Source organism: Pogona vitticeps, chromosome 2, assembly GCF_051106095.1.
Source record: "Pogona vitticeps strain Pit_001003342236 chromosome 2, PviZW2.1, whole genome shotgun sequence".
In the NCBI taxonomy this organism is placed as follows: Eukaryota; Metazoa; Chordata; class Lepidosauria; order Squamata; family Agamidae; genus Pogona; species Pogona vitticeps.
In genome coordinates, this window is record NC_135784.1 from 188,233,599 (window position 1) to 188,247,043 (window position 13,445).

General features: G+C 42.4%; 1 protein-coding gene across 2 annotated transcripts in view; it reads right to left on the bottom strand.

The window, feature by feature from the left end:
• LOC110070722 (uncharacterized) overlaps positions 1-13,445 on the bottom strand; it is a 37,703-nt gene that overhangs the window by 9,353 nt on the left and 14,905 nt on the right. For both annotated transcript variants that reach the window (XM_072991679.2, XM_072991680.2), the window contains 7 exons: positions 12,422-12,484; positions 12,036-12,113; positions 11,841-11,929; positions 11,577-11,613; positions 9,910-10,058; positions 9,090-9,152; positions 5,899-5,974 (listed from right to left, as the gene is read on the bottom strand). In XM_072991679.2, the coding sequence (XP_072847780.2) occupies positions 5,899-5,974; positions 9,090-9,152; positions 9,910-10,058; positions 11,577-11,613; positions 11,841-11,929; positions 12,036-12,113; positions 12,422-12,484 (555 nt within the window). The remainder of the gene's footprint in view (positions 1-5,898; positions 5,975-9,089; positions 9,153-9,909; positions 10,059-11,576; positions 11,614-11,840; positions 11,930-12,035; positions 12,114-12,421; positions 12,485-13,445) is intronic.

Sequence of the window (13,445 nt, forward strand, 5' to 3'; positions counted from 1 at the left end):
GGCTAGTTCTGACATCTCAAGGAACCGGCACAGCTGGGGCACCAACATTTAGGATACACAACCTCTGCTCTGGCATCACCACAGCCTGAGAGCTGAGCAAGTTAATAAAACCTCACTTTTGCATAACAATATATATTTTATTATAAAGACAATTGTATGTACCTTCACAAAAGTACTATTCAAGTTCTTTTTAAAACTGCAGTTAAGTTATAATATATTATTTTGAACAGACAAACAAGGATAAATTAAAGTTGACATTTGGGAATATTAAGGAATATTTTATGTTCCCAGTCTGTGGGGATTTTGTAGTTTAAAGTTCCATCTTGTGGCTATTAAGGGATACATCACTGGTATTTAGCATAATCAAGTTATTGTAGTATAAAGATGCATTGTTCTATGATTCTCTCTGCGCAGGCGTGGAATGCCTTAAGACTGATAACCACACAACGCCTCTATGGCCAAATTCTTATCTTATGCTAATTTTGCTTGTTTTGCGTGCTTAATAAAAACGTCTGGGGGGAAGAAGGTAGCCATCTTAATCTTAATCTTCTTCTTCTTCTTCTCTACCGGTACCTGAATACTAACAAGATAAAGTCTGCAGTGTCTTCATTTATCAGAGATCTCTCCCTGGTTTTCATGCAACTGCTGCTTGGCTGGCTTCCAAGCAGGGTTCCCTGGGGATTTCCCCACATTTTGGTGCCCCGTGTGAGGCACGAAGCACGGGACAAGCTGAGCAACGCAACAGCACGACAATTCACACTGCCCTCGCCCTGCAAGGGTTCCAGACGTCACACATCCGCAAGGATCCCGGGTGAGTGTTGAATTTGTCAAGTTAGACACCTAGCCTCCTGGCAACATGGGAAGCTTTGTATCTAATCTTCAGGAAGTACAGGACCTCCACTTCTTATTAAAAAGGAATGGTCACACGACCACACGCACAGAAGTGGAAGATTTAGTTCATACTATTCGGGATGTATGCCCTTGGATCCCCGAAGAAGGGACACTGGACCTCCAGGAATGGTCTAAAATAGGCAGCTGTTTACAGGGACATCCAAGAGTTACAACAAAAGTGCTTTCTACATGCTGCAAAGTGCGTACCAGCCTTCAAGGCTTGGCACCACCACGGAACATTCTTTTCGACCAAGAATTTGAAAATAATCTGTTCAAACAACTCCCTCAAATTTTGCCTCCCCTTCCTCTCACACCAGCCCCCTCGGTTCCACTGCTGGACTCTCTGTCTCATTCTGCCCAGCCAACTGAGCCTCAGCCTGGGAACACCTCAGCATTGTCTCCCAGTCCTGCCGTTCATCAGGCAACTGAGAACAAAATTTCTAACTGTCCTTTAATGGATACAATGGGTGCTGCTTTAGAAACTGCTTATCCTGGCGTTCAGGGAACACAAGCACAGGCACAGAGAGATGCCGCGGCAGTTTCTCATAGTTCTGAACTGCTCCCATATCAAGGCATCCGCGAACTGCAACTCAGTCTCAAGGACAAACAGACACAGACTCTCCCGGAATCCTCATCCGCCCAATGGCCGGCCCCTAGTGACTGGAGTAGGGGTCTCCTTCCACCAGCAGAAGGACTTATTTGCCTTCAAGGATGGCAAGATTTAGCAACTAAGCAAGCAGAAATTAATGCTGTTGATTCTGTACGTCAGCCAATTATTATGGGAGCAGGTATATTCGCTTCTGCTGTTCAAGTCCGTCTCATGGACGCAGTTCTCAGTCAGCCAAGGGCACATGGGAAATGGGACCCAGGGAAATGGGACCCAGGGCCGCCCCCAGGCCAAGAGAGAATAATAGGGGATCTGCAGGATTCATGTGATGTCATGGGCTGGTATACAAAAGAAGCTTTACAAGCATGCCATGTGTCTTGTGAGAAATCAGAAGGGGAGGAGGAAGAAAATGTAAGGGGGACAGCCCAACAGGAGGCCTGTTTTGAACTGCCACAATGGGTCTATGTTTCTAAAGCTAAATGTGCTGCTATTCCTCAAGGCTACACTGTTCTGGTTTTTACATGCGCTGCTTTTGTTTGTCTCAGCTTGAATGTTGTGCCAGGATTGATAACTCGCATGGCAAACATTCAGGTTTGGGGAAAAATCCTACTCAGCTGGACAGTCATAGCTGAGAAAGATTGCCCCCCCACCTGGCCAGTAAGAGAGAAAAATGCATATGGGGTGGGAGGAGGTGAGCCAACTCCTTAAAGCGCTTCCCCCATCACCTTCCAATCTGGAGAAAGCATTGTTACTCTCAAGCCACTTGTAACATCCTGGACACTATGTTCCATGTTCTTCCTAGAACTACAAATTCTATCACACCTTGCATTGCTTAGCAGTTTCCTGAATATCTCAGCGTGATGGGATCTCTAATCTCATCCACGGATTCAGTGCAGCCTGCTAGGACATAAAGTCTGTATTGTTTTCTGTGTCTCTGTGAAGTAGCAAATTCAAGGTCCACACCTGGCGCAATGCCCAGACTTAGTTCTCTCCTCTTATCAGCGATTTCTGGGTGTTCTGCCAAGAGAATGCCATTGTGTTCGGACAGTCTAAATGGAGAATCATTTGGCAACCTACAGTCTTCTTGCAGAAGGGTTTTTTTGCAGCCCACAGAAAAATCAACAGACTGGGCATAAACTTTTGCATCTATACCATTGAGATATCAATTGGGCACGTCAGTTTTGGTATTGTCTACAAATGATCTCTCATGGTTGTTCTCTGCACTCCCTGGTCGTTCTTCACCTGTTATTGTTATTGTGGTAACTCCAGCTGACATCATCCTTATCACTGCATCGATGAAAGCTTCTTACAGCTGATCTCTCAGCAACTTCGACTGCAAGCTCGCTTGCCTACTGAGAGCATTCCTCTTTCATGTGCTATCTTAGCTACGCCATGGCTATCAACTGCAATTCTCTACTGACAAGATGGGCCATGTACTCGCTTGAACTTGTACTCCTGTGTTAAAGCAGTTGCAGATTTGTTTTGCCAAGGCATCGTTCCAGATGTTGCCACAATTGTCAGGGACGTATTAACTCTATTTTTCTTTTCTGCAGGGTGATGTTGAACTCTCCAAAAGACAAGCGCCTGCTTTCCTGTATTTTTTATCAATTAACCACTTGTTTTTCCACAGACGCTTTTTTCAGATGGTTTGCCTTTCCAAGGTGTTGTCACGTGGCAGCGTTTGAACTTTTTTCTAATGATGAGTTTAACTTTGTTATAGACACACGTTTATAAGCTTTTTAGGCATTTGCTTTTTTAATATCTGTCTCCTTCCATAGATAAGGATTGTTTTCACTGTTTTCCTGACTTTGTTACTTTAAAGCAGAACAGCATTCTGTTCCATTGCCCATATATGTTCCCACCCTCAACTTCTGGGATTTTTTACTAAAGGGAATGCTGTTGCTGATTCAGCTTTCAAGCAGAATTCATGTGCTTTAGTCTTTTTTCTGATCCTATTTGCTTCTCATGACATGTTTCATTACTCTGTAAATATGTTTCACAGAATGTTTTCTATCCCAATGACACAGGCAAGAGACATTGTAGTTGACACGTGGATGTCACACAAGTGCAGGTTTTTGCCTAAATTACATTTGACTGTGGATACATTTTCTGGGTTTATTTGGCATCTCCTCTTCATGGAGAGACTGCAAGACAAGTTATTCAACATTACATTTGGAACAATTGCTGTAATGGGCCATCCTAGGCCTGAAGACTGGACAATGGACCTGTCTATATATCATCTGCCTTTCAAGAATCTTATGTTCAATGGGGACTCTCACTGAAGCATGAGATTCCTTTTAATTCCACAGGGCAAGCAATTGTGGAAAGAGCACACTTAACCCTTAAATTTCTTTTGCAGAAGCAAACCTCAGGCAGAGGGGTTTCTGGGTCAGATTGTTCCTATGGTTGTTGCAAAAGTTCTGTATACTTTAAATTTTCTGCTTTTTCCTCATTAACAGGGTTCACAACCCAAGTTAAAGTTCATTTCAGGGCAGAAGAGCAACTTCCTCGACCACCTGAGTGTAAGGGATCAATTCTATTGGTCACCTGAGGACAAGGATGCTGCAGTCGCACTGGACAAAGGCGCTGTTTGGATCCTGGCAAGATGGTGTGTATCTCTGCCATCCGACTCCTAGGACTGCTTGAACTGTTCTTGGTTCCACGTATTTCTGCTCCGGACAATCAAGGCAATTCTTGGGTGCAACATGCTCAGTATATATTTGATGTTCATGGACAGAATGTTTCTCTTTTATATGAATCATGAGCTCACTGCCTGGTCTTATTGATGATCCAACCTTAATTCTTGCCTCTTTGCAAAGTATTTCAGAACATGGTCAATCTGAACTTCTTTTCCATGCTGTTCCTCCTACTTTTAATATTTCAAAGGTTCAATTTACGCACCACATCTGAGCTTTGTGTTTCTGTTGTATTCATGCAGGGAACTGGAATGCCAAGGTTCCACTTGATCTGGACAATGTTTTAAAAGAATGCCTCCCTTAATCCCAATGGCCTAGAAACATTTTGGGTCTGACTTGTCGCCTGGAAGAAAAGCAGTTAATGCTACTACAAGAATCATGGTAGCTCTGCAGAGTGAAATACTGTAGATCAGTTAAAGCAGCTTTCAGTTAAAGCATTGCTAATTGCTTGCACATACTTATACTATGTTTTATTGTAATAGATACTCAAAGTATTATTTGCTTCCATAATTTGCAGCTTTCAATTGAGCATATATTAGCTGATTTGAGTGATACCATTATTACCAATAATATTAACACTTCCCTATGGGATGGCTTCGCATACTACTAATGCATGGTATTATTTTACTAATAATTTGTAATGTCTTATATTCCATTTTATATGATATATTCCTTCATTGGTTACTGTTTTCACTAAGTGATATCAAACATCTGTACAATCAATGTCTTTATCTGCTACGCAATTGTATCAATTCTAATATCATGTGTTCCTTTCTAGAGTAGGTGATTTTTATGGTGAGGCTGATGCACGATATACAGGTTGAGATGACATGGCTGTTGCCCTCCATCAATGAAGAGCTTCCATGGACTCAGAAACCATCTGGAGTCTTACTGGCAGCACCTTGCTCATTCAAAATGAAATATAAACGGAGGGAATGTGGGGATTTTGTAGTTTAAAGTTCCATCTTGTGGCTATTAAGGGATACATCACTGGTATTTAGCATAATCAAGTTATTGTAGTATAAAGATGCATTGTTCTATGATTCTCTCTGCGCAGGCGTGGAATGCCTTAAGACTGATAACCACACAACGCCTCTATGGCCAAATTCTTATCTTATGCTAATTTTGCTTGTTTTGCGTGCTTAATAAAAACGTCTGGGGGGAAGAAGGTAGCCATCTTAATCTTAATCTTCTTCTTCTTCTTCTCTACCGGTACCTGAATACTAACAAGATAAAGTCTGCAGTGTCTTCATTTATCAGAGATCTCTCCCTGGTTTTCATGCAACTGCTGCTTGGCTGGCTTCCAAGCAGGGTTCCCTGGGGATTTCCCCACACCAGTCCTGCAAATAATCCGAAGGAAGCGGGCCAACTAATATATTTATTTCAGAAAGGAATTAGACATGTGCTACATTTCATCCACCTATCGTATGGAGACATGCTGACACTTCTTCCAGTGCCTTCTCCACACAAAAGTAGGGTCTTTCCTCTTTGTGAAGCAAAGCTCAAACACAACGCTCAAGAGATGAAGACTAATTTACCTCAAAAGTGGCCAAATGTGAATTCAAACTATTTGGCTAGGCACGTTATCAAGGAATAGGGTGTTGGAGCCAGAATATATGCCGCTAAATATATCTCTAAGCAACAGACCAACAGAATCCCACAAAGTATCACAAATGTTGTTACAATTCCATTAAGGTTTGATACCTGGAGTAATGAGACAATTCACCTTCGCAAAAGCCTCCCGCAGAAAGGCCATGGTGCGGCTCCGTTGCCGATTGGCCTGCAATGAGAAGAGAAGCATCAGCCAGTAAACAAGGGTGGTATGCTAACACTAGAGAAGAGGAATCCGATGGAAATTTGTTTAGCTGAAGGGATGCAGCTTAACATAGCCAAACATAAATAACTATATCTCCACCCACTCAGAAGAGGACAAAATCTAAAAAAATAAGGATTGCTATGATATTTGTGGGGGAAAAGAGGACATGTCTGTGAATTACCAGGAAAGCTTAATGGAAACAAGTTAGGAAACTGTAAATGCAGGTTAGGTACTGTTTGGATGCCGTCTCAATTCTAGTATTGACAGATTTAAAATAAGTTTTTGAAATTGATTTCAGAAAGCTATAAACACGGGCCAATAGTCCAAAAATGACACTGGGGTGACTACATGGGTATTCGTCCCACTGTTTGGTCTGCTCTGGAAACAGGCTGGTTTGCTTCTTTGGCCAGTGGTCAGATGAAGAAATTGCCAAAGTTGAACTAGCCCACCCCCAGAACATTCCTACTGTTTTTTTAGGTGTGGGCAGGATCACTCCATTTTGGTTTGATTCAAGCATGTGTGGTCCCTGGCATCAAACCAACGTGATTGCCCCCCTCTCCCTTTAAAAGGAAAGATGTTTCCCTTTAAATAAAAATGATTTCTCAAGACTGTTAATTAGCTGTCTGTCTCTTCAGAAAACTTATTTAATCATCTCAAGAAATTGGAAGCTTTCCCTTTAAATCATCCTTGCCACTCACCTTTAGAGGAGAAGGGAGAATTTCTACATTTCTTTTTGATGGTTGCTAACTGATACAACATATCAGCGATTTTTTCAAAGTGTTGCAGATACATTACAATACTTAACAAGAAATGCAAAACTTCCTCTCTCTCCCCCTGCCTGAATGGAAGCTTTACATTTCTCAAGATTAATTGGTTTCTCCAAAGGGACGGCCAGTCAGCCTCTTAATGATCTTGAAAAATCTCTCTCTTTAAAGTGAAACAATATTTCCTTTAAAAAGGAAAATTTTGACTATGCTTAACACGGTTGTTTGAGGTACAATGTGGTTTTGACCTGAAACCATCCCATCCTTGCATATAGCACCACACACTTCTATACAACTTTTAGCAATTCTATTTAGCCCACTCCAATGGAGCAAGTTAGGGTAGGAGGTTACTCGGCTTGCATCTGTGCATCAGAAGGAGTAGATAAAGAAGGCCCTCCACAGGTTTCCTGGACTGTCATTTACCTGCTCTGACTTAGCCTGACCTTTCTTCTCCTAGACTAATATTCTTAGTGTTCCTGATGTAAGTTATTTCCTTCTCACGTTTCCTTCTCGGCCCTCTTTGAGAGAGACAGGAAAGACATCTTGCCTGTGTTCCAAAGAAATGCAGGGGAAGTCCTGTCTCCCTGCAAATCCACTGTAGTTAACTAGAACTAGAATTTCACTTGTCTTTCCTATTTCAATGTACTTCTCTAATAAAACACCAGCTTTCTTATTGTCCTAGGCTAATTAGTGTGAATCTGGTTTGTTTCCATAAGTGCAAGTGTGCTCTCCTCACCATTCTGATTTTCAGGGGCTGAACCACTAGCTGACTTAGCTACAGCTTGGTGCCGCTTGCTCTGCTAAAGGTTATCGAAAGGAGGAAGCTCAGAGAATCGCCCTCCTTGATTAACTGTCAGCTTTTTTAAAAAAAACTACATCTGAACTGGGAAAGCTAATTAAATTATAGGTTTTTGATACAAGCCAAAGTTATAACTCATAGATTGATTCCAGCCTGTTTCAAAAAAAATACCGTTTCAATTAATCAGCTTCTCCTTTTCAGACACAAAGAGAAATGTTTGTTGTTTTATACAAAAACCACCCTGATGTTTAAACTTCTTCCTGACAGCCACACTAGAGGGGTAAGAACAAACCAATCTGAGGTTTACTTTTACAGCTCAATCAGACCAATGAAAGGTTCAGTCTATATAAAAACTTGCATTTTGAAACTGACTGCAAATCTGGACATTACATAGTCCTTTAATAAAGCAGAAAAAGGAAAGAGCAATGTTGAAGCACTGGAAAAACAAAGCCTTAAGCCTGTGTGAGGTTCCCCCCCCCCCACTAGTAAAAGGTAAAGGTAAAGGTTCCCCTTGACAATTTTTGTCCAGTCGTGTTCGACTCTAGGGGGCGGTGCTCATCCCCGTTTCCAAGCCATAGAGCCAGCGTTTTGTCCGAAGACAATCTTCCGTGGTCACATGGCCAGTGCGACTTAGACACGGAATGCTGTTTCCTTCCCACCGAGGTGGTCCCTATTGATCTACTCGCATTTGCATGCTTTCGAACCGCTAGGTTGGCGGGAGCTGGGACAAGCGACGGGAGCTCACTCCATCGCGTGGATTCGATCTTACGACTGCTTGGTCTTCTGACCCTGCAGCACAGGCTTCTGCGGTTTAGCCCGCAGCGCCACCACGTCCCCCCCACTAGAGAAGTCTATTAATCATAGGGGAAAATAATGCCAAAGTCTTCTAATGCAAAGTAGATATGCCTGAAAATTATTCCCTTAATTTAATTTAAACTGGCATTCTATGAAACTGTTTGGAGGTAACAGCAAGTCAGCAGCATTCCGGAGTCTTTTCTCATTCTTTGGTTAAGAGCGAGGAAACCCTTCTAAACCCAAGGCCAAGTTTAATTTCCAATAAGTTCTCAGGAGACTTCATTCCAGTTGTGAGCAGGCCCAAAGGCAAAGGATGAACAAATGTGAGCATATTTTAACTTAAAGCTCTCAAAGAGCATATAAAAACTGGGAAAACATTAAGTCATGGGGAATTGAGTATGCCCATCTGAGGATCCCAGCAGGGCTTAGATTCAGCCACATGTTCTGAGATTCTCCATCCCTTATCTCAGTGGTCCCCAACCTTGGGCCTACACATGTTCTTGGACTTCAACTCCCAGAAATCCTTGCCAGCAGAGGTGGTGGCGAAGGCTTCTGGGAGTTGTAGTCCAAGAACATATGGAGGCCCAAGGTTGCGGACCACTGCCTTATCTAATCATTTCCTATAAGAGGTTCAAGTACTGAATCTCTTTCACATGACTTGTAAGGAATTTACTGATCCACAGTACTTTTTACCCCAGGTATCATTGACTCTGCTTTTCACCTTAATATAATCCAGGGATGTGAACTGAGTAGCAATTGCAAGATTCAAACGAGTCTCCAAATTCTGAAAAACAAAGATACTTGGATAAAGTCCAGTTATGGAATCAAAAGCTAAACAGAACCAATGTCAAGATGACCATCTAGAAAATATCTTAAAGCTGTAGAAAATAACAGTATAATATAAAATAATTACATTACAAGCAAAAAGCCAGATATGTGATCAGAATTTTGCAGTGTACAGATTTTTTTTAAAAAAAGACATTAATAATTACAATACATATTTAGAAAAGAAAATCTGTTGCACTTGCACCATGAGTCACAAAACAAGCATAGCAGATGAATAAAGATGCAATCTGTATGAGATGTTTGCAGGATAAAGATATTTGCCAGCTTCTCATTTGACCCAAATCTAGGATCAAAGTAGCCATTACAGAGAGCCAGTCACTAAAGAAAGTATTCTTTAAGTGCTGAAAAAAATCTGATTGCCACAGGATAAGAATTTGCAAATATAACTTGCTTTGTTTTGTGACTGGTCATATAGTAGTAAATGCAGGAAAGTATGTTTGATCAATGATCAAGGTTTGCTGGAATTGTATCTTTGGAATACTAACAGGATTTCAGCTTCTAATGAAGGGTTGTCTGCAAACATAATTTAACCCTTGAAAATAGTGGTTTAAACACAGAAGAGCTAACCAAAATCTGCACTTCAAACTGTGAAAATGATTTCTTATCTCACATGTCTTAAAGAACGATGCAGAGTTCTAACTGATGCCAAGTGAGGTGGCTCATAATTTATCTATTCAGCCCAATCCACCATTTACCATTTGTCCAAAGTGATTGTTGAAGTCTGGCTGCAGGAAATCTCTCATCTCACTAAGGATGCAGATGACGTGAGCCACCCGTATCTCCTCAATCTCTGGCAGGGACACATCAACCACAGAGGCACCAAGGCGCTCTAGGAATTCCACCGCTGAACATTCAGTGGCAGCAGACAGGAGACAAAAAGCAAGAAAGAGATGGCACAGTCCAAACAGTCTTCTGTATTATTTCAGCCGAGGAATTCATCTGCTACAATTCTAGGGTGAAGTCATGGAAGCCTGTTTTGGAAAAGTATTTGCCCAATTGAACATCCAGTTAAATAATCATGATTATGTAAAAACATTCTGCAGGTTAACTACAGGAGCCTCTGTTCATCATCTTCACCAGTTCACTAAGGCTTGCCCAGATAATTCTGGGAATCAAATCCTAGCAAAACGAAAATGAAAGAAACTCATGATCTGACTTTCTACATATTTCAACATAGAATTTTGTATATTAACATACAGTGAAGATTTCATTGGAACAGGAAGATTAAATTTGACCTACAAAGAACAAGGTGCATATATGGCATAGTCCAGTGGTCCCCAACCTTTTCCCAACTGCGGACTGGTTGGGGGTGTGTGGCACACTCGTGGGGGGGTGGAGCGCGCTAGCACACATGCACATGGTGGCAGTTGTGGGGGCGCTCGTGCGCATGCAAACTGCGCTCGCAGGAGGCAGAGGACTTGTGTGCGCAGGCTCGCGGCAACGCTTGCGGGGGGCCACTTGCGTGCAGCGTGCTCACAGAGGCCGAGCGCACTTGTGGGGAGCACAGGCTCGTGGGGGGGCAGGACATGTGTGTCTGTGGCCCGATCCTGCCTAGGCTGCAGACCAGGGGTTGAGGACCCCTGGTATAGTCCATTGATTTGGCGTAATGATGAAGAATCAGAAACTCTCCAGTGCAGGTCTTGCCCTTGAATTAAAACCTGTTTTGCAGAGCTGAGCCATATGTTGTAACAAAAATGGTAATGAGGGATCAATGGCATTGTAAGGAGACATTTAAATCCTCTCCAGCAATACTTGCTTGATCAAAACTGCCCCTCCCCCGCACCATGGGTATCTCTTTTTCTCTGCAAGAGAAACTGATATGGAAAGGATTGATTCTGATCTGGCTGTAATTGGCCCACGCTTCCTCTTATTCAAAGTTTGCAGCAGCTGCATCTTACTTCCTGTGTTGTTGTTTTTAAGAGTCAAGGAGACCCGGTCACAGATAAAACTGCTCTGATCCTAACTAAGTGGCCTTGAGTGCAGTCTTCTCCCTGCTGCCACCCAACCACCCATCTGCAGTACGGACACTTTCCTTACACTGGGACTTCAAAATATGTCAAATACTTGGAATGTTCAAAAGCTGAACATGAAGTATTTCTATATGATGAGTAGGGCAGTTAGTGCAATTCCACTATCGTTACAAGTGCTTAGCACTAGGCCAATCGGCATAGCATTTGTCCACAAGACTGGTTCTCCCAAAACCCTTTTCCTCTTCCAGTCAACAAGTCCATGAAGCTATTTGGAGACTCTCAGAAAAGCTTAATTTTCAGCCCATGGTGACCATGCTATGGCAGCAAGGTGGATGACTCAGCAGGCCAGATTCCTGCAGTATTCAACAACAACCAAAGATCTTTCACTGTACCTTTTTGGCAGACAGCTAGAATTTCATCATCGCAAGCCTAGCAAAGAAGCAAAACAAAAATGGGAGTTATCTCCCAGTGCTCACCTGTCCAGAACCACCATAAGGCATTTTCTTCCCCACTCCCTCTGTGGCACCAATAGAGTCATGATTCTGTTTATCTTCTTTGTTGGGACAGCAGGACTGCATACCCAACACAAGCACAATGCAACAGATCTGACAGCGCAACAGAAATTGGGGCAGGGGGGCGGTCACAACAAAAGGTACCTTAAAGAAAGTCCAGTCAATCCCCAACTTCAAGCCCTTCAGATCAGGGCTGAGGACTTCAGAGAGGGATGGCTTAGGCTGGCATAATCCTGTAGTAAAAGAAGAAGAATAGGGAACAGGCATAGAGTTTCCCACAACAACAGGTAATAAGACATGTTATTCAGAGTTGCAACTAAACGAGCAATTGAGACTCACCGTAGGGATATAAGGGATCTGGTCCAGCCAGAACAATATATGCAACAGCTGCGTCTGCCACTGAAGCACAGAGCGGGCCTGGCCAAGAAGCAAAAGAGAAAACAAACTCATTGTGGCATGTGTAGTAAGTAGTCCCGAGGCCCTGTACGTGCAACAGTTTCGGCTTTTGTGTTTAGCAAGGCAATTTTCTTGCCTCTTTGACTTCAGACATTAAGCAGAATGAAACCAGAATGCTGAGGAGGCCAAATGGGCTCCGCCATGTCAAACATTATGTTCTGGAAGGGGTAAATTCCTTTTATGGATCTCATGCAAAAAGCACATCTTGGAAATTTAATAAAATGAGCACAGCAGCAAAGGTTTTACCCTACACTTCTCTTCCTTCTTACCGAGGCTTACAGTAGAATATGAAAGAGGAAGACAGCCAGATGCACTGATACGTCCAAAGGTACCTTTAGAGAAGACAAAGCAGGTTGATTAACAACATAAAACAGAGCAATGTGGTCCCAGGCCATCCCAGAGCCTCTCATAAAACAGCTTCCCCCAAATCTTGTTTTATTTTATTTTGGCAAGAACAGCTATGGACCCAAAAGGAATCTCTCATGCTACTCCTTCCCCCCCCCAAAAAAAACCCCCCACAAAAATAGAAATTAGACATGTCCACTCACACACTCCCTCTTTTTAAAAGAAAAAGTCTATAGTCCTCATTAATCCTGTAAATGGAAATACTGTACAAAAGGGAAAATCCTGTAAAAGAAAATATCCCATTGTCCTGAGAATAATCCAGAAGAATAGTCCATAAGGGTAGTCCATAAGAATAGTCCATGAAAAGAGTCAAGAAAATTCCCTGAGTGCGTGTATGAGTAATCCATATGTGTAGGCCACGAGTAAGTCACGAATGACATTGTCCATAGGTAAAAGTTCCTTTTTTAAGAGTAACTGGTAAGTCCTTATCTGCTCCTTCCCACGATGTCATTCAATCACAGTCCGTTGTTAGGCAAACAGTCCTGTTGTACCACCTGACCTTCTCTCTCATGGGTAACAGATGTTATTTGGGTTTCTGTGGTTTTGCGAAGAGTCACAACAATACCCATCTATCTTATCACAAAGTTCTTTCTCATGCTCTCAGAAAAGCATTCTCTCAGCTCTCACTAGCAAACAACCTGTTAGCATTACAAGGATCCTTTATACAGAGAAACAAGATGGAACCTCTCTTGCACATTTCTTAATTACAAAACCCATGTTCCTTACAAGATCTTAATCATATATCTCATCTCATCACAATGACTATTTTTGAGGCCCATCCACCATGCAGTGTGGTCTGGGGGCAAATATTTGGCCTCCAAGTCCACCAAGATGACCCATTCTTGACATAAAAGTTACTAATTGCCAAAATGAGAGTGCCAGAAGCAT